The following is a 25,940-nucleotide window of genomic DNA, read 5'->3' as shown; positions in this document are numbered from 1 at the left end:
AGTCAGACGAACCAGAGTCTGACCAGTAGCTTCGTACTTGCTCAATGGCTTTGAATGGGTTTCTTAACTTTCCCATCATCTGTTTTATCAACTTACCATGGGCAGAGCTACCTACCCACTTCACATTGCTATTTCAATTAAGAATGTAAACGTGGGGCCTCTGCAGGCACTTAAGTCTTCTGATGTATTACTGTTTTATTGAAACGATGGGGCATATTCTCTATTACATCTTACAGTGGAATCACAGGTGCCGTTTTTATCAGGGACACAGGCTCTCTAATGGGAGTGGCAGCAGGCAGGCAGAGGCATCCCGGGCACTCACTTGATCTTGACAAACTTCCGACATGGCACAGTGTTCCTCACACACGTCTCGGTCAACGGGTCTATGTCCTCCACGATGACGAAAGGAGCTTCCTCCAAGGTGACAATGCTGAGATGGTTGTCGTCTGGCTCACAGTCCAAGAAGGACTTGTACCTTGGCCACACGGCGTGCCTCAGGCTTAGGGTCTGGTTCTCCCACTTGCCCACCTGCATCACAAACACAAAGACACACCTGTATTTTCTTGTACGACTGACTTCCAGAAGGTCAAGTCTTTCCCCACAGGAGGCACAGGAGAAGACACCAAGACACCGGGAGCGTTAAGGGCTCATTGGCTACCTGTCTCAATGCAAGCATCTACTTATGTGCTCAGAAAAATGAGGACAAAAAGCAAACCAGTCTATTGGGCAGCTGCCTATTCTGGCCCCTCCAGGGACTCATCATGCATGTATGTCTGGGAGTGACACACTGTACTTTTAGGGCTCCCGAGGTAGTTTGAATGCTCTTCCAGGCTCCAGGATCATGGATGTCACGGAAACAGCACAGACCTTTAGATCTCAGAGGTATGGGTTTAAGTGTGCACCTCTGCCACCTCCCAGCTGTACAACTTTTAAGCAAGCTCTTAAGTGTCAGAACTTCTGTCTTCTCATCTGGAACCCGGGCATGATTCCACCTGCATCCTACAGACATCATGGGATTAGATCAAGGTGGGGCACAAAAGCGGAAGCACCGTGTGGGATGCCATAGTGCAGATGCCATGCTTTCCCTTTAAGTACAGAAGAGAGAGAATGAAGAGGAGAAAGGTGAAAAGATGCCAAGAATTACAAAAAGAGGACAGGGAGAGAGGAAGGTGCAGAAGAACACACAGGAGAAGCTTGCAGGACAAGAGCCACAAAAGGGAGCAGAGCAGGTGGTGGGAGCATCATCTCAATCTCAGATGAGCCTCCTCTGAGGTTGCAGACTCAGGTGAACTTTTATTAATCCGTACAGAGTGGAGATTGTTACTGCTTAGCATACGTCAAAAGCTGTCAAGACAGAATTGATTGTACTCCTTCTGAGCAGCGCTCAGCATCTTAGTGAAATCAAATTGAAGGCTGTATGTTTTGAACCTTAATTCTATCTGACAGCTTATTGGCACTATTCACATCCACACTGGAGCGGGCTGCCCCTGCCTCCCACTTTCTCCTCCCTCCTCCTGCCCCCACACACGATTGCACGACACCATGGGTCAGCGCTTTATTTGCAATCCCAACATCAAGGAAAACACTTCATCTGAAAAGCTAAGTGCCAGGTGCAGGCTTGTCTGGGCCGGCGTGACCCACTCACCTCTCCTACTGCAACTCCAGTATCACCAGCAAGGAGTCTCAGACCCTTAAAGAGAATTCAAACTCGCTGAGCACCAGGAGGGAATGGGGGTGCGGAAGAGAAGAGAACCCCGGATGACAAAACTGCCTCATCACTTGCACTGGAAAATGTTCGCTGCCTATAAAGAAGCATCCAATGTGGCTAATAACACATTTTCAACCTTGGGTGACGGTGACGCCACACTTTTTAAGATAGAAGTCAGTAATTTGGTTAAACAATCATGCTTATCTACCCAGGCTGTGATGTGCAACACACAGGTGCAGGAGAATGTTGAGCCCGTCAAATTCTTCATTCATTCGACAGATTTACTGAACACCTACTATGTGCTTACACCAGTCTGGGAATGAGGAAGGACAAAGCAGGAACAACTCCCGCCTTCTAGGAGCTGAAGGACGAAGATCAAATGAATGTGCAATATGCAAACAGACAAAGGCTTACAAACTTTTCCCTTTGGAAGATGTTGCAGCTGCCCTGTGTCTTTCTGTTTATCACTGAAAATTCAAATGCATCCTTTAAAAGAGACTGAGTCATTGTGTGGCTGGGAGATTGGCTTTTGTGGTCAAGTAGAGCTAAATGTTTCTGCTGGCGTCACCCATTAGCTGAGCAGCCTCGGGAGGGTCGCTAACCCTCTCTGAGCTTCACTTTCTCCACTTCTGATGACTGCAGGGGGCAGGGGCTGCATGAGCTCAGTGTGTACAGAACTGATGGAGCACAAAACAGAGTGTGGCACAAAACATGCGTGGTGGCTGCTATTGTGGGCATTTCAGACGCAGCTTAAATATTACCTAACCCATAGTCGTTCTTGCTTTGCCTAGTAATCTACAATTCCGTACCTATCTCCATCATACCATTTTGACACTATAATTGTAACAATGTCACTATTGAATATCGGAAATGTGCCAATACCACTGACTAACCTACCACGCCCACACACACACACACCAAATCCCACATGGTAAGTATTATTATAATCTTAATTTCCCTGTTCAGGGCAAGGAAGCACAGAGAGATTACATGACTTGTTCCACCTCACACAACAAGAAAGCGGTGGAACCAGGGTTATGCTCTGCAGCTATCTGGATCCAAAGGCATTTTCCCACTAAGTACACAGTGCTTCTCACTGGGCCATGGTACCATGCTACAGCCCAAGGCCCTTCCTTCCTTGCAGATATGGCTCCGAATGTAGCAAAGCAGTGAAAGTTTAGGCAAAGATGTTGTACAAGGCAGAATCTTCAGTGGTTACTTGACCACATTACAAACCCACCACCACGGCAAAAGTTGCAGCTCCAGGCCAACTTATGGGGAGAGAGAGGTTGCCAAGGCTCCTGAGCCCCCGAGTGCAGTAACTGTAAATCCTTCCAGCCCCGCTCACCTTCCTGGAATATCCAAGCCAGTACTCTTTGGAGGCCAAGGAAGATGGAAAAGCAGGTGGCAGGGGCACAGCACTTGGTCAGGAAATAAAGCATCTCCCTAGACCCCAAGATCTCTTTCTTTCTCAGTCCAACTGGTTCCTCAGTGCCCTTTCCAATATCAAAAACCCAACTACACACATTTATGTCTCAGATAAAAGAGAACAGATGTTCTGCACTTTCCCCCTCTAAATCCACAGTGACCAAGCACAGTAACCAAATCCAGTGTTTGTAGACATGGTTAGCAAAGGTTCCGTCAGTCCGTAAGTACTGACTGAGTGGCTACTGGGTGCCAAACACTGCAAGACACAAAGGACACTGTACTGTAAACAGCAAAGCTTTTGCTTGCATCGAATTTTATGCTAATTAGAATGACGTAAGCCTACCACACTAAGCTATGAGCGTTAGGTACTGTGGCATCCTGAAAAAGACACCAAGATGGAAAAGAAAGGGGAAATTAGATGAAAACCTAGAGAATCTCAATAAAGCAGAGCCAGTAGGTAATAATCATGCATTAAGTGGTTCATTAATTGTGACAAATACACTATATAATATCAGATGTTAATAATCAGAGAAACTGGGTGTGAAGTGAGGCCTTGCTGTACTATATCTGTGATCGCCTATATATAGAAAACTATTCTAAATTAAATAAATCTATTCTCAGCAGATATAGTGACCAACAACATGATCTCTGGATCCACCCATTCTACCTCCAAATCCTAACTGATCACTTACCAGTTGTTACATTTAAATAAATTGTTTAATGTCTCTTTTGACTCAGTTTCATTCTCTAAACAATGGGATGATGGACTGGATAAAGATGTGGTTTTTTCTTTCTATAAAATGGAGTACTGCTCAGCCATAAAGAATGAGAAACTAGAAACATTTATAGCTAAATGGATGTACATTGAGGCTATACTCTTCAGTGAAATAAATAGGACACATTTGAGTAAACACTGAATATTTTCTCTGGTGTGCAAAGTAAAAGTATAAATAAGGTTCAAATGGTATAACTGAGTGTGAAATATTAAGAAAATGGCTAAAGGGGAAGTGGGAAAGGGAGGGGAAAGGAAATAAGGGAAAAGAAAAAAATGTGAAAAAGGGAAAAAATGGAAACAAAGTCTTTGTAAATAGGGAAGGGTGAAGGGGGTGAAGGGAGGGCAGGGGAATGGGGAAAAATAAGAATCAAGATATATCACGTAAAGGTACAAGATCCCAAAGATGAATGTAACTGTACTGCTTACTTAAAAAGTACCAATAAACGCAATGAGAAAAAAAAACTTAATAGAAAAAACAAACAAACAATGGGATGATGATAATGGTGTAACTCACTGGATTGCGGCGAAGACTGAATGACCAGATTGGTTACTTTATGTAAAACATACAGAGGAATTGCTCCCCAGTGGCTGTGCTGTTATTTTGTCATTAATCAAATCTAGAGGGGAATGCAGACTTTGAAAGGGAGTTCATGTCATCTCCTGTTTTAACTCCATGAAAGCATCAACTGGATTCTAGGGTTTTGATGTCTTCCCTGCCCATCATCCATTTCCTACGTAACATTTTGGCTTGTTTCTGTATGTTTATTTTGTTTTGCTTTATTTGGGTACAGTGTATTGATTTGCCCTTGGAGAGATGCCCATGTCCGATTTCAAGACTAGGCACATGCCCTTTTTTGGGAAATCAGTTCGCTAAGATCCCCTAGCCACCGTGATTGGCCCAGGAAAGTGTGTGAGAACTGCTACGAGCCAATAGTCTTCCCGGGAAGCTTTTGCTGGGATTGTTAGGATACAGACATCATAGTAGAACAACTTGTCTGAGAATGAACACAGAGCTAAGGAATCGACAGATGACAGCAATGGAGTGATGGCCCTGCTTGAGCTTGTCTGTAATAATACAAACAAGTTGGCTGAACCCTTACAATGTATTAGGCATCATTCTTAGATCTATTTTGATCCAGATAAACTCCTACACATAACAGAAAGTTATGAAGTTATGGACAGATTGTTTCTATCTCCATCATTTTTGGGGGGGTATTCAAAGCAGTCCTCAATCACCCAAAAGGCTATGCAGAAGAAGGGGAATTTTTCACTTTCCAAATAAACTGAATTTTGGTGATAAACCTTTGTATGTTTTCAGCAAATATATTGAAGTTTTGAGGACAAAGAAAAATAATTAACCTCTGATGGAGGAAAGTGATTTTGTCAAGAGAAATATAAAAAGGGGAAATTAACTTTGTAATGATTTTTTTAAACCCATTCTTGTTAGTAAAATTTAAATACAGTGCTATTAGGAAGTTAACTGCTGTTTGGTTCCTAGAGAGTATTTTGTGAATGGGCAGCGACTGCTTATTGAAACACTCAGCCAATATTTCCTCCAAGTGGAAATAATTGCATGTCTAGAAACTGTATGCCTCAAGTTAGCATCTCCCCATGCATTTCTGGATAGCTTTAGAGAGGTGTTACAGTGACTTGCTGGAAGAAATTAGGTTGAGTAGACAGCTCTTCTTTCAAAGGTATATGAGTGTTTGATCTTATTTGATCTATTTATGAAATGCTTATAGGAGACAATTAAAATAACCCCATAACCAGTCTTCCGATATCCAGAGCCATCCCCTAAAAGCATCCATCTAAACAAGAACACCATGATCTATCCCTGCTCCAGTTTTCTCGTGACACCTGCTGCCTACAAAGACAAATGCCTTTACTCTGAAGTGTCCTCTGTACTACAGGCCTGATCGACCCCCTTCTCTCTTCTCACTTCCTCTACCTTTCTCACAATCTCATAATACTCTCACACTAAAACACACAGATATGTGTACCCCCCACATGCACACACTTGTACCTACGCACGCCGTTAGACATGCACATATCTACAGAAATCCATGCACCTATACGTGAATGTATCACAGATGTACACACTCAGGCTCCCCAGTAGACACTTAAACCCTCCACACGCACTGCACATCCTCACATATATATAACACAGATACACTAACACCTCCCACACACACGCACACACATGCACACATGCACACACACACACACACACACACACACAGACCCAGACACAATAATGATGTACATGTACAGTTTTCACCAGACATGCCCTACATAGCACCCACTTCCCTCACCCTGCCTACACTGCTTCTAAATACTAGGTAAGGAGAGAGCTTCCTACTCTGACAGGGAACCAGAAGATACTCTCTAGAAGGAGTGAGTCTGAATATGGCACAGACCAGGAGAGTTCCTCTGTATCCTGTTAAGGGATTACTTCTAGCCCCTGGAAGACTGAAGGGCGTAGGAACCTGGTGATGGGGACTTAGTAAAGATTTTTAATCAAGAGAGTCACTCCCCCTGATTGGAATAAGTATATCAGGATACCCTAAAGGGATGTGGCTAAAAGATTCTAGGTGCAGAGCGATAGATTAGGAAGCAAATGCATAAAACTGAAGACAGAGGGCCACAGAGGTAAGACTGGTGTGAATTCGTTGGATCTCAAAGTGAGAAAATCAGAGAGGAACAGTTGCATAGGGGCGGAGGGGAGGGCCCAGTCAGCCTTGTATTACAGTTCCAAGCACTATCCTGCTGGCCAGACGTCCACAGCCATGTGAGCCAAACGGGATGTGGCATAGTACTCACCCATCAAAAACTCAATAATTACTCACTGAATTGAACTCACTCTGACCACAGCATATCACCATTTTCTCCTCAGACACAAGACAATGGGGAATCACAAAATTAAAAGTCAAGAGGAAATTTATTAAAACTGGAAATGGGAGCAGAGTTCACATTGCCTGCACGCCCGTCTGACAGGGCCCGGTTACCTCATAGGGTGATTTCATCTCCAAAGGTGAAAAGGCTTCAAAACAGAACTTTACAAAACATTAGAGAACATTTCACTCCAGATAATAAGCGGCAATTTACATTCAAGTTGGAGAAAATACGCATAATTAACCCTTCCGGAAGATGAAGTTAAGGAGGACAAACGAAGCAAACAGAAGGCCACTTTCTCACCACCTGAAATATAAAGTCTTCCAAAGGACAGGGGATAAACGGCTGTGAAGGAAATGTGAAACGGTTTAACATCCGTATTTAGCGGAAGTAGCGCCATCATTAGCAGCACTTCCATGCCTGAGCATGCGCATCTGACACACCAACGAGCTGGTGGCGGGTCTACGCACAGGTAATCCAGTGTCTCGGATTGTCACTGGAAACGAGAAGCACATGTGAGTGTGACTAATCTGGAAAGTACAATGACGATGTCAGAGCCGCTGCTGTGGCTGGGTATGAAGTTGCAGTGTGCCCTATCTGCGGTTCTTCGTAGTGGAGCTTGGTTAATTTTTCAATCAATATCTGGTTTCAAGTTCACCTGTGATCACTGTGTTGAAACCAAGTGTCACTTTAGAAGTTCATTTCTCTGTGCACAGTATATGCAAACAAGCTTCTACAGAGAAATCACTCAAGCAGCTGTGGACTGAACCTACTTGGTCTTCAGCGCTGAGGGGCCTACATGATCACTGGCAGGGGAAAATTCAGATTTGTTTTGGAGAGACTTCAGCAAAGTATGGGCTTCCTTTGAATGTACTGTTTTAAATGCAGTGAATGAAGGTGATGGGATTATAAAACTTGAATCTAGATAGGAGCTGATGGAGAATGCAAAGTCCTAGCCAGGCTTGGTGGCGACCTATAATCCTAGTCCGGAGGCAGACGCAGGAAGATCATGGGTTCAAGACCAGCCTGGGCTATACAGTTGAGACCCTAATCTCAAAAAGCTCTGGGCCTCTGGAGTGTAGATCTGAGGGTCTGGAATGGGGTTTTCACCCAGTATCCTCAGTCACTGTGCTCTGGGTGGTCTAAGGACCCTATTTGGGGAAGCAACAGGAGAATGATGCTTCTGGCTATGGGCAGGATTAAATGCAGCCTACAAAAGAGATGGAAATCTTCCTTCCTGGGTTACTTACGTAACCAGTGGCAATTGCCAGCAGACCTAAATGAGTTTAATCAGCTATTAGAGCCTTAATTAAATTCCTCTCAGTTGAAATTTCAGAATTGCCTAATTGTTACACAGCTCACATTGGAGCAGTTGATTTTTTTCTCCTATAATAACTACTCTCACGATAACCTAATATCTTTATGGATAACAGTGTCAATTGTCTTAGAATCCAGCACTGATCTAGTCATTCGTGGAGACGTGTTTTGATCTTTATTGTTCCAAGAACAACCTGCACATTTCTATCCATTCTTCTCTTGATGCTCAGCCAACAGAGAGCTCAATGCTAATTCAAATTTAAAATTTAAATGTAGAAGTGCACTTCTTTGGAATGGGAGCCACCGTTTTCTTCCAGAGTTCCTTTATTGTCTCTAGTCTTCCCAAGTTCCCAGGTCCCCAGGGATGGGTAGAGGTCCTATTTCTTGGTTTACTTTAATTCTTTGTATGTTCTTAAAAGCAATGTGTTCTGTTAATTAGCTAAGCAGTTAATAGTGTTTTCTTTCTTGTCTTAGATTCCACAATGGAATAAAGTAACATCAGAGACTTGAAAAAATTAGCAAAAAATAAAAAGGAGCTCTCTCCTAATCACTAATTAATTTTTTTGACCATGCTCCTGGGAGTCCTTCATTGTGTAACTTCTGGATCTCCATGGCCTGTAATAATATTTATTGAATAATTAATAAATATAGTCACTAGCATTTATTGAGGTACTGCAATCACTCCAAGAAACATTTTCTCATTTCTTCCTCACAATCCTATAATGAAAAAGGCAACTGCTGTCCTCATTTTACAGACTGAGAACTTAAACAACTTGCTCAAGATCAAATGGCAAATGAGAGGACTCGGAACCTGATCTCAGGACAGCAAACTTCAGGGCATGGGATCATGACCACTACTGGTTAGTGCCAAGGTTGACATCATATTTGCTTGGGAAACATCAAGGTAAATAAAAGCAACATGTGTTTGTTGAAGGGATTTCCCATGGGAAGCAGATAATTAGTACCCTGCAATGCACAAAGTGTTTTTCCGGGAGCTGGAACACCGGGTTCTGGCTCCCAACCTCCATAGCCTTGCTTTGTCCTTTGGGGATAAAGTTTAGTTTAGTTTAGTTTTGTTTTCCCTTGTGAAGTACAGAAGGAGGAGAGAGCAGCCAGAGGTGGTCTTACAGTTTGCTTTCACGTGAAGCAGTTTTATTTCCTTCATTTGCCTATGAGCTCATTCTTCTAAGGACTTGGATTCCACCATGGAAAATGACTAACTGCAGAGCTGTTTGTAAGCCCTGTCTTGAAGGCTTGAGATTGAATTCCACTGTTACCAACAGAGACATCTAAAATCCAATTAGAATACTAGATGGGGAAAAAAACACAACTGCTTTAAAGTGACAATTAGGTAATTTGGGGATTTCAACCAAGAGGAATTAACTAAATCTTTAAAAACTGATTGGAGGGCTGGGGATTTAGCTCAGCGGTTTGGTGGCCTGCCTTGCAAGCGCAAGGACCCAAGTTCAATCCCCGGTACAAAAAAAAAGAAAAACTGATTAGATATCTTTGCCTCCATTGTGGTCTCCCTCCATTACATACGGGGTCTTAGGAGGAAGGATTCTCTTTCCCCTGTATCATGTTGTACTCGAGATGCTGACTATCAAGATGACACAATTCTGTCTACCTTGATGCATCTGTTATTATCAGCACCGAACATGAATTTCACTGAATCCCTTAAAGGGCTACTTCAGTGAGGAAAGAAAGCAGAATGCAGATCAGTCTACAAAAGTAGTTCTGGAGGGGGCATGAAGAGAAATGGAATCAGGGTGGGGTGCCCGGGCAGCAATACAGAGTGAGAACTTTGACCTGAGCTGAGTCCTCTGTTACAATAACACTGATAACTCTTATTACTTTTTAACACCTTCACAAAGACCATTTAGAAATATGGTAAAGGTTTTCCTTTGACCTTCTAATGTGCTTTTTTCTGGGTAAATTTCAAAGATTGGTGTAGCTTGCAATTGTAAAATAAGTGAAATGCCATTTGCAATCTGGAAGAGTAAATAGCTCTTTGGGGGAGTATTTACCTGGACAGCATTTAGCAGTCTGTTCCCCTGTTGCCAGAGTTAGAAATTGGTCAAGAGAGGCATGCTGTGACCCTGCAATGATAGCTGAGAGGGGCTGACCCTTTTTTCTGATAATTAATTTATTCTAACCAACCTGAAAATGAGAAGGCTGGACATGACAGTGGACATGACTCTTCTTATTCTTTGGCAACTATTTTAAAAGGATTAAGTCTTATAGTGTGGTAAAACTTTTGTCTAAGTGAGTAATCATTTGTAAGAAGACTTACATTCCGGGTAATCAAATTGCTGACTAAGGAAGCAGGAGGCTTCTGTGCATCAAACCCGACTTGAGGGTGTAGCGGGCCAGGAGAAGATGGATTTCCTCCCTCAGCATTAGGTAGAAGAGTCAGTTCCATTTGGATCTCAGCCCTGAGCATTCAAAGTTAACCTCAGTCACCGTGTCTGCAGAGTTTTAAAATAAGGTTATAGAACCTGGGGGTATCAATCAGTTGAAAAGCATTTCATCCTCTTGCCTGTGAAAAGTTATTGGGTTGTGAAAGTGGAAACATTTGGAACTCAGTGGCAGACCTCTGGTGGGCATTTGTGTTCCTATGTCTGGGTCAAAATAATAAATGTAAAACTTTGAGATAGGCATTTTCCTCCTTCCAAATGAAAGGGTGAGCCAGGGGTTGGTGCCTAAGGCCTGCTAGTTATTACAGGGGTGCTGACGGAGGCCCTCGTCCACGGTGAACACCATCACAATGATGAAACGTACATGGATCAGAATTTCAGTTCGCCTTGGATAAGATGCTATTCTGATGGTCATTTTTCCTTGCTCAGCACTGGCCCCAAACTACTTTGCTGTAGGCTTGTCTAAGCCCTAAAGTATTCCAGCAAGATGATCCTTTGAAATACTAAAGCCAACAGAAGATTTAATGGTGAGGAAACTATAGTAAGCTTAACGACAGCTTTACCCACTGTTAAAATCATGCCTTCTGGAAAGCAGTGGGGAAGAGAGGGATTCCCTTAGGATTGGCCAGATAAGAGGTACTCGTTCAGAAAACAGAGACTGAGTAACCCTTGACTGTCAGTCCCATTTCACCCAAACCAATTACCCTCATCTCAGACATGAATCAACAATTCTAGAACCCTGGGAAGCTACCAAGGGGAATTGAGACTCAAGGTAGCTATCCAGGCAGCCATCAGTATTGTGTTTCCTGCTGAATTATGCTGGTGAACTCTGAAGATGAGAAAAACCCTACACTCAGAGTCAGAGGACCCAAATTCAAGTTCATTTATCTGTGATACCGGGAGCTAGGTTACCTTAGTCAACACTTCAGATTTGTACTAGTTGGTTACTCTGAACGTTACAACCAGTGCAGCTCAGTGCAAAGTCCCTAGGTTCCACCCCTAGTACTGAATGGAAAAAGAGGAGGAAGAGGAAGAGCTGTTGTTGAGCTTAAAAACATGTTTGTGAGCCAGGCAATGACCAAACGGGATATGCCACACAGTCTACAAAGAGGGAGAGAGAAAAAGAGCAATAAAGAGAGACACTGGGGCAACATTACAGGAGCTTTGGGATGGCTGGGTAAAATGCCTACATGCAGCTCGGTATTTGATGGCATCTGTGTTCAAATTTGCAACTGGCCTTGGTGTCCTTTAGTGTGTGGCTCGGTACCTGGGGATAATACTGGTAAATTTATCTATGTGTGGCTGCTGACTGTCATTTCCCACATATCCTGAACTTGTCCCATTTGCCAATAACTGATGTCACTTCCTTCATGAAGACATTCATACTTCTCAGACCATTTGGTTAAAAGTAGAGGTCAGTTTTTTACTGTCTCTCCATTGACCTCACGGAGTTAGTGTGAGCCGTGCATTCCTTCAGAGATCATTTAGAGCTGCCCAATTTCAGTGATTCTAAATGCATAAAATCCAGTCTTACTTAGTTTTCCTCGAGTCTCCTCCAATATCATTTTGGCCCTGGGTCTTGGACCCTCAATTTTCTCCCAACCTGCTCATTCATGCTCTACATCTTGCCCACTCCAACTGAGGCCTCTTAATGGATCACATGAACAGATTTTTTCCTACCCACAAATATCCTGTCCTCATGTTGTCCTCCTGTCACACCCACCGGCACTGCCACCCCCAGCTCTGAGTCAACCCAACCACTTCCTCACCTGTAAAGCACCAAGCACAGGTGGAGAATATCACCTAGCCACATAGCCACATAGATGAATGTCACTGTAAGTTTAAGGGCTCCCTCTCTAGCTAGAAATCATTCTCTCTCTTACTAATTGCATCTCCCTCGTTCCCTAGAAACTATTTCAAACCTTCGCACCTGCCCACAAGACTGCGGGGCTGTCAGCACCATCCTCACTCCCAGCTGACAGATCCGTCTCTTATTTCAGAGTATGTGGACAACCCACATAACCCACAGACTCACCTGCCCCTGCACACAAGTCCTCCGCTCCTCCATGATAAGAGGGGGATCTCTTCCTTAGACTAGTGCTCATCCCTCCTTCAAGCTCTGGACAACCTGTTCTATATTCCGCTCTCTTCTGAAGCCAGCCCCAGAAAGATCCCTGGGGCTTTCTCTTCCCGAAGGCCAACAGGTGCCTTGCGCATATGCCCCCACGTACCTGGCACTGGAAGCCAGGCCCACCCTCCCTGAGTGCCTTCCCTGGGCTCTCGTCATCCTACCCCCACCCAGCTATTTGCCCCTTGGCTGAGACAAGCTCCTCTTTCTCTGAGGATGTCTTCCATGCCTCTATTTCCCTCCTACCCTCAGAAGTCCATGCTTGGGCCTCTTCTGCCCCCTCGCCTCCTTGACTTGGTTGACAGCACCAGGATCTGACTGCCCTTCACCAACCTCTCTCTGCTGTCTCCAAGAAACCTCCATCTCCATAGGCTTAGAATAGAATTCAGCCTCTTACCTTCAATCACAAAAACACAAACTTTAAAACCACACATTTTCTCTCCCATCTGTCAAATAAAAGTTCTTCAGATCCCAATGCTGGAAATATTCCTTAATGCATCTCTCTCTCCACATATATATAAAACATACATATGTACCGCAGATATATAACACATATAATTGATCCCAGGCCTTGATAGTTCTCATACAATATTTGAAGATTTCTCACTGTTCATTTCTCTCCTGCCTCATACCATAGTATGGGCTCTCCATTCTCAGGAGTCTCTGCAGCAGGTTCTCAACAGGTCTTCTTGCTTCCAGGTTGTTTTTCTCTTCAGCCACCTTTCAAATAGCAGCTAAGGCATCACTCTAAACATCTCTGCTATCCGATCATTCCAGGGCCAGGCTTAAAGCTTTGTGATGGTTTCGCGGTACAGTTGAATAAGGTGAATATGCCCCGGCCCCTTGCCAGCCTTTCTGGCTCTCTGCAGACACACCAGTCCCACTGCTGACAGCCAGCTTCTGATCCCACCCTGCCCCACATCGATTCATGAATCACACACAAGAAATCACAGGATGCTGGGTACATCAAGCTTCCCTCTCAGTGCCAGGGTTTCAAAACATGCTGTTCACCTGCCCAAAAAATCCCATCCCACTCTGCCAGGCACCCTTCTATCTGTCCTTCAGAACCCAACACAGAGGGCAGTCTCTGGGAAGCAGTCTCTGGCCCCACAAAGTGGGGTCTTTGATTACCCCACCAAGTAATGTAGGTACCCAGGTACTGGTCTGTCTGCCCAGCAGGGCATGGGGTGCAGAAACTGGGTTCTGTTTGCCTGCGTAGCCCTTGTATCCAGCCCAAGCCTCTAAATGTTTCTTAAATAAATAGTTAACAAATGAATGCACTAATAGGTCCACCATAACTATGATCTCTTTGAAGTCCATGATCAACATTAATTGTTCCCTTCTAATAACAGGTTCTGAAAATAATATGGATATTTGGAGACAGCTGAACTTGAGCCTGAATCTCCAGCTCCAGTGCTGACCAGCTGTGTGGCTCTGACTAGTTTACCACCCCCCAAACCCCAGCTTCCTCATCTGTAAAATGGGCATAAGAGGTGTCATCACATGATTCTTGGAAGGAATTAAAGTAGTGACTGCAAAGCACTTATTATACCATCTACCATACAATCAGTTATTGTCTAGCCCATATGAAGTGTTTTATTATATACAGGGAGGATTCTATTGATTCAGGTGAGTGAACCACCCAGAAAGATCATAAGCATTCAGCTGAGGTTCCTTCCTACCCACAATGCCTCACAAGGTCAAGGTGAACTCCTGAGTGTAACTCCAGGCCAAGGCAGAGCAAGGCATCGGTTTATCAGAATTCCAGGTGCAGGGATTGTCTACCAAAATGACACTTAGGAAATGCATTTTATTTTTCCCTTTAGGAAGAGACAGATCTGCTTTTCGCTTACTGCTCTCTTATTTTAGATGGAATTGATAGTGCCTATTAATATAATTCTGCGCACAAAGAAGAAGGTCTTGCCAAAAGCAGCCTGGCAGTATTTTAGTTCTACCAATAAATCCAAAAGCCTGGAAATTATTTTTATTTTCATTTGCTAGTTTAAGGTTCTGCACAATTAATGGATACCATTAATTTCATAACTATAAATGAAGCCCAAGTGTTCTTGGATCTTTATGCAGTCTTGCTACTGTTCAGTTGACTAAGAAGCTATTTGGAAAAAGATGAAAAGAAATAGAGAAAAAGAAATTTCAGATAACAGACACAGTGGAGGAATCATGCTGATCATATGTCATTATGTGGGTAATAATATAAAAGTCCTAGAGTTTATAAAGCCCTTTCTGGGCTACAAGTTGCTACTTATTACCTCGTTTCATTTGACCTTCATGGCAAAATCACATAAGGGTGAAGGAAAAATTATTACAATTTCTCAGAGCAATAAACCGATGTTCATTCAGGTAACTTGGCCCAGAAGATACAGCAATAGGGGAAGAGTCAGAAGCATCTCATTCTGCAGGACACAAAGCAAAAACAAATGGGTAGCAGTGCTTATCTTTAGGCTTTAAATCCACTCCTCTGAGAAAAACTGAATGCTGTAGGTAGGTGTGGAGAAAGTCGCTAAGAAAGATAAAGAAAAAAGCCCAGTAATAATTGTCATTTAAAACTTTAGATTGCACTTTGCACGCACTATAATGACAATGTACTAAGCCTTTTCTATTAGGTCTCATCTGTACTGGATTTTAACCTAAATGATGTACAATCCCTACAAACTATGAAGCGGCTGGGTGATCATGTTTCAATTAATTCCTGACTGTGGTTCTCACTTCTCTCATCTGTAAAATAGAACTGATTATGATGTATGCTGATTCGGATTGCAGTGAACAATAAAGGTGTTAGTTGACATAATGTGCTTGGCTCAGGGCCTGGAATGGAGCCAGAGCTTAAAAATGTTAGGCATTTTTTGTTTGTTTTTATCATTAAGAATTATACAGAAAGACCAAACTCTATGCTTTTCTCGTTTTAAATCTTTGCTTCTCAAAGCACTGCTGCAGGTGCCTAAGCTGTAGAATTGACTGAGAAAGGACTGAGAATTTTAAGGACAAAGAAAACATGGGCTTTAGAGTCCAACATGGTTGGAAATGTATTTTGGATTATTGAAAATTACTTGTGCTCTGTGACTTAGTTTTCTCATTTACAAAATGGCAGTCATCTATGAATTAAGAAGCATTGTACATCAAAGTTCTGACTTAAGGAATTGTTACCAACTTTCTGACCCAAAACTGTATTCATGTGTTTTCTTCAGGGTGTGGATGGAGATTTTCTTTTTTAGGAATCTGAGCACTCACTCTTTCTGCTTCTTTTATGGCTCTTTTCAGTCTGGTCACTATCACGGAATTTGTCAACTGTCATGGCCGACAGGGTTACCTGTGTGTCTGTCATTTAGCATGCAGATGGGAAGAGAGGATCATAATGAAGTTAGAGATTGTCTAGAAGTCACTCTGACAGCCATCCTAGATCCAAGCAGTTTTGGCCAGGGACCTCTGTCCTTTAGGCATTCTATCCTCAAAAATTAAGCGTGGTTAGAACAAGCACAAATTCAAATAAGTTAAATGGACAGCACAAGAAGCATGTAATGCATGATTGCTTTACTGTAAATTCCATGGGGTGGTTATCATTAGTTCCATCAACTTCATGATGGATACACTGGTGGTTGTCCAAGAAACACAAAGAATCACACTTTCAGGGTTAGCCTAGTCTCAAACTAAGTGTGACCCATGGCTAAACTTAACCAAGTGGATGTTGACCAAAACTTCCCCTCCTCAAAATGACTCCATTGCTGACTATCAGCATGAGGGATGAGGAGAAGGCTAGAACACACCCATCTCTGCTGACCCCTGTGCCATCCTCTCTGTCTGCACAGACCAGCCACTGATCTCTTGACGCTGGTTCGGGATTCACAGCTCTGGATTAGACACATCCTTGACTCCAACCTCTCTCGCCCAGTGACTGATAATATAACTTGTTGGAAATCCCATCCACATTTTTTAATCCTCATGCATTTTAATGCAGTGACAATTCCTGAATGCAAGTCCTTGTGTGTCATTTTGGCCACATGACTCCAACCTTACTGTGTAGATTCAAGTTGCCCACTTAAACACCACAGATGGAGAGAGATGTGGACAGTTTCCACAAAGGAACTTGGAACCAATTTCGCTGCTCTGAGTCTGTGTCCTCATCTATTAAACAGCCCTGCTTTCTCTACTGAAAGATGATTGTCAGGATCTGACAGCCAAAACTGATTCTTGCCCTTCTTTTCCACCTTAGATCTGACTGCCTATTCTTCAAAGAAACTTTAATCACGGGAAGAAAAAGAAATACACCATCGGCTATCCTCTGCTGTCCAACAGAGGCCAGAATGGTGGGACTCTAATACTGAGATAATTTGTTTCAACTTTAAAGTTAAAGAAAACAAAAACACTAATAACTGTCATTTAAAACTCAGTTTGTTTCAACTTTACTGTAGAACACAACATAAGAGAGAGACCCGTCAGTTTCTTCAAATTATTCTACAATTCCCTCCAAAGGAAAAAGACATGGCTCACATGTCTTTTCCTAACTTTCAGTTTTTTCTTCTCATGTGTTCCCAATGGAGTCCTTTTCCCATGGAGAAAACTCAAGGTGGTTCAGCCTGGATAGCAGACCGTGGGTTGGAGTAACAAGCAAGGAGGAAGTTTCCTGCAGGGTAGGGACTGATTCACACCTTCGGATTTGCAGAGGAATGGAATGCTTATTGGCATTGTTCAAGGATGCCACGCCAGAGACTGATTAAGGGGCAGATTTGCATACAGCTCAGTGGGGTACTCAAAGCTGAACTCAGGAAGAGACTCTGGTTCAGTGGGGAATCTTGTACCCATAATAGTTCTTGCAAACACTGGTGCAGGTCTACAGTGCAGGGATGAGGAACTCCCAACCTGGGCTTCCATAATTAAAGCACTGACAACCTTCACTATTAATATGCAAAGAAATCCCCTTTCTACCATATGATGTCATAGAGACAAATGGACTTTGGAGTCAGATAGACGTGAGCTGGAATCTGGATGTGGTCACTTATTCATTCTATAATCTCAAGCATATCACTAATCCTTGCAGGACCTCAGTTTCCTCCTACGTAACTGGGGGTGTATGAAAGGGGAAATAACTGTTTATCTTGAATATCTATTAAAGGGGATTAATGAAATAAAAATAAAATCCCATTACATAACCAGGCATAATAATTGTCCTGTTTTATAAAATATGGGGAATTACCTCAAGGTACCAGGTAGCCAAGTCCCTCGACTTTGGAGTCTAAAAATAGCATATTTAAACTGGGCATGGTGGTGCAAGCCTGTAATCCCAGCACTTGAGAGGCTGAGGCAGGAGGATCTCTGTGAATTCAAGACCAACCTGGGCTACATAGTGAGTTCCAGGTCAGCCTCAACTACATAGTAAGACCCTGTCTCAGAAAAACAAAACAACAAAAAAAGTGTATTTAGTCTTCCACAGCTTAGAAGTCAGCACTAGCATATTCAACCCCTCTACATCTGCCTTTCCCACTGGTCTAAGCCAGGCTCTGATGCCAAGAAAAACAGGGTAGTCAGGAGGGCAGCTAACGCGGCCAAAGCACAAATAAGAAAACACAACTGTAGCTACAGAAGATATCCAACACTGCTACTTGCAGCCAGAAGCAGATTGCTGGGGTGGAGAATCTCACTGTTCTGCTTCTTTTCTCAGGGACAAATGTCCTTCCTGTCTGTACCACTAGCATCCAAATGGGAAAATAAAAGCAGTGGACGGAGACAAAGATAAGAACGTGGAGAGCAGGTCCAGACAGCTAACAGTGAGGTCTGGGGGTTTGTGACTGTGGTGGGGAAGCAATCCACTCGCTGCTCTCCACCTGAGCTGCCAGGGGCAGAAAATCGACAAGGGATCTTCCGCAGTTGTGAGTGAATTAGTCATATGACTTAGAGGACCCCCATCCTTTGGATCTCTCCTTTGACCTTTAGGACTCGAGACGTATGTTAACAATGTAGGAAGCCTTCCTCATCACCTCCCCAACACCCAGACTGAGATCAGTGTCCCATGGTGTCCTTTACTGTGAGCATTCATCTTACTGCGTTATAACTGACAGGTCCTTTCTCTGTAGCTCCCACTAGACGGTGAGTTCTCTGAGGGGAAGGACACTGATTACTGATCTCTTCTGCACCTGCACCTACTGCAGGACTGAAAAAGGGTAACTGATCAGTAAACGTTTGGTAAACAGACCAGCAGTAGAGAGTGTAGTCTGGAGTGAAGAAATGACCACATGGATGGATGGGTACTGGTTGATCAAAAGGGTGAATAGATGGGTAATTTATTGGATGATTGCTCATTGGTTGCCTGGCTGGGTGGATGGGTGGATGGATGGTTAAAGGAAGGAACATGTAGTGTAATCTCATCAACAGTTGTTTCCAGTTACATTGTCCTAAAGAGTCAGAGTTGAAAATAAGGGAAAAGAAAAAAAAAAAAAACAGGAGAAAATAAAAAAATGGAAATAAAGTATTTGTAAATATTGAAGGAAAGAGGAGGGTGAAGGGAGGGCAGGGATAAGGGGAAAAAATGAGAACCAAGACCTGTCGTGTGACAGTACAAGATCCCAATGATGAATGTAACTGTACTGTAAACCTAAAATGTACCGATAAACTCAATGAGAAAAAAAAGAGTCACAGTTGAGTCCAATTAAAAGATTAGGTATTTCCATGCCTCCTCTCCACTCAACTTGAAATGCAACACTGTCCATAAAAATCAGTACTGTAAGAAAATGTCTGTCATTCATCCTGGAAACTGTGCCAAGTAATGGGAAGAGCACCAGAACGGGGACAAGTAAGACCTAAATTCGAATCTCTTAGTAATTGATAGGGTCACTAAACAGACCCAAATTTGCACTACTCAAATTTAAGATCGGAGAATACTATCTATTTCACAAGGTCATTATGCACCCAAGGTGAAATGATAAATATGAAAGCCCACTGTAAGAGGACTCAGTGCGGAACAGACCATCAACACTGTTACGGCTTGTGTTTGGATATCCCCACAGAGCCTCATGCCTTCATAGGTGAGGCTTTTGAAAAGGTGGTTAGAATCGATTCCTGATACAACGCTAGGCTCCAGAGCACTAGGATTAAAGGTGTGAGTGCTACCTTCCCTAAGTAGTCTGGATAAGATCAAAGGGGCAGAAAGATGCTTTTAAGATCCCTTGTAGCTTTTGCCACCTTTGTGTCCACCAGGAACGGTTACCCCTTTGCCATGTGATACTCTGTTTTAGTGCTAGCTGATTATGGACTGAAATCTCTACAAACCTTTCTTCCCTTAACTTTGGGTATCAGCTATTTTGTCTCAGCAGCGAGCAAAGTAACCAAAAAACATTCTTACTGTTTATTTGCATTATAGTTGGACGATCACTACATCAATTATGTTACTTTACTTGCTCTATTTCAGTAGTATTTTATTTTTCCCCAGTGAAAGCCCACTTGGAACCCCAAACAACAATCCAAAAAAGCTTTCCTAACTCTAGTTGAAGCCAGATTGTGCCTCTTCAAACCTCTTATCTATCTACAGACCCCTGGGGAACGCTAGACTGAGAGAACCCAGTCTTCCCAGGAATGTAGAAAGAAAGTCTGCCTGAGGGCTCAATGTCTGCATTATTTTTTCTTTTCCTCTTTCTCTCCTTTCCTCCCTCCAGCTCATCCTCTCGGTTTCGCGCCCTCCCTCCTGTAATTCAGACTGGAATATCTCTAAGTGCCTCGTGGTGAAGACTTGGCACTACTGGGAGTGGTGGAACCTTGAGAGGAGACCCAGTGACGGCTTTGAAGGAAACGGTGGGCTTCCGCCCCTTCCTCTTTTGCCTTCATTCCACGGCCAGGAGGGGATTCAGCTGCGCTTTGCCATGAGCCCCCGCCATGCTGTGCTGCTGCACGATAAGCCCCAAAGAAAGGGGGCCATCGGCCCTAAACCCCAAAGCTCGCGAGCCAGTATCAACCTGGCTTTTTGCAAGCTGCTTCTCTTGGGTGTTTATTACAACGTCAGGAAGCCGACTCTCCCTCCCTGCTTTCATCAGAAATGTTCAGATCCTCTCTGGTTCCCTCTAGGGCACAGAGGAGTCGATGACCCTGTCAGAAAATCTAAATGGTTCTCGTCTGTCTATTCGGGAGTTTCTAGAAATACTTCTGACCGAGAGAGGCTCTTTGAATAATTTGCTCATCTGAGATCATTTAAATAATCTATTCGTTCATTTTCATAATTGATGGCAATGGCGACCCAGCAAGGGTGCCCGCCAGCTTAACCACGCCCCCACCCTTCAGACAGCTTCCTAATCAAGCCGGGTTTCTGTGCTGGGTGGAGATGGATGATGCCGACATTACCTTGGCTGACTGGCTGTGGTCAGGCTGTCTGGACTCCAATCTACCTTTATGTCTGTGTGATCTTACAGCAGTCATTCAACTTAGGTGGCTTTCACTTCCTCACAAAGACAGAGCCACCGATCGATCACTGAAGCGAACATTTATTGCCAGCCTCCCACGTGCCAGTTAGTGTTCGAAGCACTTGGTACAGTACTTTGATTATTGCGTGCTATTATTATGCTCTCCCTTTGGGTGCTGGCAAACGTGGAGGCCATGGTGAGGCTGAACTGGGACAACGCATTGAAAACACCCTGCGTAGTGACTGCACGTTACAGAAGCTCAACCTGTAGCAGCTGCCGCCGCCAGAATCGTCACCTCAAACAACATCCTCCTCCCCCGCTCCACCTTTGCATTAACATCCTGTGGATGCATTTTGGCACGAGGACTTTTCTATGAGAAGCTGCATGCTTTTGTTTCAATTTCTCAAATTTAGAAGAGCACTCGCCCAGCTTCTATGCTTCCTGGAGTCGGGTTGATGTTACAACTGCAAAAAGAAAAAGTGAAGGAAGAAAAAAGAAAAACGGAGATGCAGAGCAAATCAGAGACGCCCAGCAGAGATGACGCCACTTCACTCCAGCTGCATTGCTAATTTGTTAGGGACCTACTATATTTTCCTCACTGCAGCCTCACATATTGTGCTGTGTGGGTATTTAAAATAGTAGCTCGGCGTGACTCTCGGGAAGTTAGATGGTAATTTTAAATCTTTTGTAATGGCTTAACTTTCCCTCTCGATGGCTCACATCGTCTGAGAAACTTAATGATCATTATATAAGGAAACAGATTAAATTCCACCCAGACTCTGCTAAGGTTGATGATGTTACCAAGCTCGTTTTAAAAAAGGCACTCAACTTTAAATATGGATTCGGGAAAAGAAAAGAAGGACAGAGAGAGCAGGGGACCAAGGAGAGACGGGAGGGAGGGAGATGAACAATACCACGTAAAGCATGACAAATTTCTTCTGGAACTACCAATGATGGAAAAACCTAGTCACGTACCATACCTACAAATTTAGAAAAAAAAAAAAAACCTGACTTCTCAATTTCTTCTTGTCTTGTATCTTTCCAATCATCACTTCTTCCTCATACCTTCACTGTCTTTATTTTTTTATTTTATTTTTTTGGTTTTTTGAGACAGGGTCTCACTACTTAGTTGAGCCTGACCTGGAACTCACTATGTAGTCCAGGCTGCTCTCGAACTCATAGTGATCCTGCTGCCTCAGCCTCCCGAGTGCTGGGATTACAGTTGTGCACCACCACACCTGGCCTCCTTCACTGTCTTTAAAGAATCCTCTTGAAAATGTCCCAAAGATTCATGCCAATCCCCATTTAGGGCCTTTGCACTGAGGTACATACCCAACTGTTTTTATTTTTTTATTTTGAGACTTGGTCTTGGTCCATCTAAGTTGCCCAGGCGGGGCTCAAACTTGTGATCCTCCTGCCTCAGCCTCCAAGAGTGCTGGGATTACAGGAACGCACCACCATGCCTAGCTACCATTTTCTTCTTTAAAGAAGTATGGTTTATGTTTCAGAGTTTAGGCTACCGGGTTCAGTGTCCTGGCCTTGCAACTTACTAGCTCTGAGACCCTGAGCAAGTTATTGAATGTCTCACAAAGAGAAATCACTGTATCGCTGTGCTGCTGTGAGAATTAGGTGACTACTCAGCAAGTTGCAAAGCACTTTGTAAGGGTTAAGCAAATGTTACTGACTGCTACTGGTTTTATGTTGTTCTCTCACTTCCAGCTCTTCAACAGTGCCCCTGAAGATCACTGAGAAGGAGGTGAAAAAAGAATTAAGATGTGTTACATACATGTAACAACTCCCCACAATGCATGCACCCATTATATACTGCAAATACATAGTAATACAAATTAAAATTTAAAATAATCATCTCATAGTCTACAATTCAAATTCTATCAAGTGTAACCCTTCATTCCCTTTGAATATATATATTAGTTTCATACTGTTGTGCAGCAAAGTACTTTGAACTTGGCCACTTGAAACGATATCTATCTCTAGTTTCATAGTTCTGAAGGTTCGGGGGTGCTCAACTTAGTTGTCTGTTCGGGAGATCATGAAGGCGGGGCTCTTATCTGGAGATGTGGCAAGAATCTACTCTTTTTTTTTTTGGTACCGGGGATTGAACTCGGGTCCTTGTGCTTGCAAAGCAGGCCACCAAACCGCTGAGCTAAATCCCCAGCCCCAAGAATCTACTCTTAAACTCATTCAAGTCTTTGGGCAAGTATGTAGGAGTAAGGTCCTTGCTTCTGCCTGGTTGTCACTGTGGACTGGCCATAGGCCCTGGAGGCCCCTGTACTCTTCATGATGTAGCCCTCTCTATTCTATCTAAAACTCAGGCAAATCCTCAGGAGCCTCAAACGTTCCCTCTGCTACCAGAAAACCTGCTACTTTAGAAGGTTTGTATGAGCCTGGGTTGGTGGCACATACCTGCACGCTCAGCACTCTGAGAAGATGAGGCAGGAGGATCACCAGTTCAAGGCCAGCCTGGGCAACTTTGTAATTTAGGAGAACTTGTTTCAAATTTTAAACAAATGGCTGGGGATGTACCTCAGTATGATGACCCTGGGCTCAAATCCCCAGGACTGGATAAAAAGGCTTGTATGATTGGATGAGACCCACCTTTACTATCTCCCTTCTAAGTAACTCAACATCAATGGGGAAAAAAATCCCTTCTGCCATGTAACATAACAGAACTTTGGGAGTGATTGTGCACTGTAATCAATGGAAAAAAATATCCCTTCTGCCATGTAACATAACAGAACTTTGAGAGTGATTGTGCACTGTAATCAATGGAAAAAAATATCCCTTCTGCCATGTAACATAACAGAACTTTGGGAGTGATTGTGCACTGTAATCACAGATCCACTCACAATTCCAGGGGAAGCTCAGAGAAGAGTGGGTGTCACATCAGGACCCTCTTTCGAATCCTTTCCCCAGCACACAATCTGTTTTAAGCACTTGAACTGTTCTCCAAATGGGCTTTCAGCACTCTTAGCCCAGACATTGGTTTGTGGAGTACCTACTTCATGGGACAGCCTTCCTGAGAGGATCACAGTTCACAGCTAGTTCATTCCCAGAAAGCCTGTTTGGGTGAGATCCTTGAAGTGGATGCCCTCAATCTTCCTTCATACATCTGACACATCTCTTGGGAGTTCAGCAGAGCATCTCCTAGGACCTCAACACATCCCGGGGTTAGGAGCTCCTCAGGTCCTGTTTGTCTCCGACTCACTCTCTTAATGACCAGCTGCATCATCTGTTTTACAGCCCTCAGCCGTGACTACACATAGTTGGTGCTCAGGAAACTTCTTTGATGGCATGAATGAATGAGTAAAGGCTATGCAACCCAAATTCAATGATCTCTATTTATAAGGGACAAAGGTAACTGGAAACATCACTTAATGACCTGATATTTATTGAGGACACATTAGATGACAGATATTGAACCATATCCATACATAATACAATTTAACCTTGTTAATAATTGTCTCATTTATGAGAGATTACCCAAGGTGCAAGGAGACTCCAGCTTCTTTCTTTCCCCTCCCACTGCTATTTGTCTGAAGCACTGTGGCTAAGCAGTGTAATGCGAAGGAAAACTGAGACGAGAGGATCCTTGAAAAGAGGGTGACCTAGAGGAGACCATTTTAAAGTAATAAAGAATAAATCTTTGCCTGAAAGCAAGAGCTCTACATGTTTAACAAGCACCTGAATCCTTTGTGGAGCTTATGAAAAATGTGGTTTCGATTCAGAAATGATTCTTCCATAGGTTTGAGGCAGGGCTAAAGTGATTCTGATGCAAACAGCCCAGGGAACTATACTTGCAAAATGATTACACTGACTCGCGTTCCCGACTTGGGCAGTTATTCTATTCAGTCATTGTCTGATCCATAGTATGAGTATTTATCCCCTCTGTTCTTGAATACCAGAGACAAAAAAGTAAAGGAAAAAGGCAAGCCTACAACCAAACACCTGAAATGTTCTCTGTGCTTCATTGACAGGATGCTGCTGTCATTCTTAGCTGTGATAGGTTTCTGTTTGCAGGTTGTGTAAACAATGCACTCCAGTTTTAGCAACCTGCATCATTGTTTTGTTGATTGTCACTTACCAATGTCCTCACAATTACAATTCCCCCCCCCGATTTCTTTAAAGCAGTCTTCATTGGAATAAGTGTGAGCAGAAGCCAGGTACACTATGTGATAGGTTTCTGTTTGCAGGTTGTGTAAACAATGCACTCCAGTTTTAGCAACCTGCATCGTTGTTTTGTTGATTGTCACTTACCAATGTCCTCACAATTACAATTCCCCCCCCCCGATTTCTTTAAAGCAGTCTTCATTGGAATAAGTGTGAGCAGAAGCCAGGTACACTGTCTGCACAAAGACTTCGGTCCCCTGCCTGGACGAGCCTATGTGCAGACTACTGACCTCACACTCACATACATGTATTCACACATACAAGCAAACATGCACCGCGGATCTGCACACCCTCATGTGTTCCTCTGACTCACTGGGGCATTCCTGTTTAAACACGGTGGTGGAGGTGGTGGTGTGAAAGAGATGGTAGGGCTGAAAGCAAAGGAGCTTCAGCATTGTATCATTTCAAATCACTTCATGTTACCAGATCCTGCGAAGGTGGGAGAGTGCAGAGCGGATGGTTAATTGGTACGGCGGGCAGTTGGACGAGAGAAATAGCTTTGGAAGTTGTACAGCACAGTAGTGTGGAACAACTGTGGCTAACAAGACCCTGTACATCTCAAAATGGCTCCTAAACAGGATTTTGAATGTTTCAGACACAAAGAAATGATGAATGTTGTAGGTGATGGATATGCCAATTACCTGATCTGACCGTTGCATGTTAGTTACATACATGTATTGAAACATCACAC

The 25,940-nt window shown here is 43.4% G+C and overlaps 1 protein-coding gene and 1 long non-coding RNA gene across 2 annotated transcripts in view; one reads left to right on the top strand and one right to left on the bottom strand.

The window, feature by feature from the left end:
- Positions 1–25,940, bottom strand: part of Grin2a (glutamate ionotropic receptor NMDA type subunit 2A) — a 381,170-nt gene that overhangs the window by 85,866 nt on the left and 269,364 nt on the right. Inside the window, exon 5 of the mRNA XM_010609958.3 lies at positions 323–528. Within this exon, the coding sequence (XP_010608260.1) occupies positions 323–528 (206 nt within the window). The remainder of the gene's footprint in view (positions 1–322; positions 529–25,940) is intronic.
- Positions 6,899–17,828, top strand: LOC104852369. Its single transcript, XR_777464.2, has 3 exons — positions 6,899–7,318; positions 8,876–9,024; positions 16,891–17,828. It is a non-coding gene; the product is annotated as an uncharacterized LOC104852369 (long non-coding RNA).

This window comes from Fukomys damarensis, unplaced genomic scaffold, assembly GCF_012274545.1.
Source record: "Fukomys damarensis isolate Sample0158 unplaced genomic scaffold, DMR_v1.0_HiC HiC_scaffold_34, whole genome shotgun sequence".
Classification (NCBI taxonomy): Eukaryota; Metazoa; Chordata; class Mammalia; order Rodentia; family Bathyergidae; genus Fukomys; species Fukomys damarensis.
This window is presented reverse-complemented; position numbering and strand designations above follow the sequence as displayed.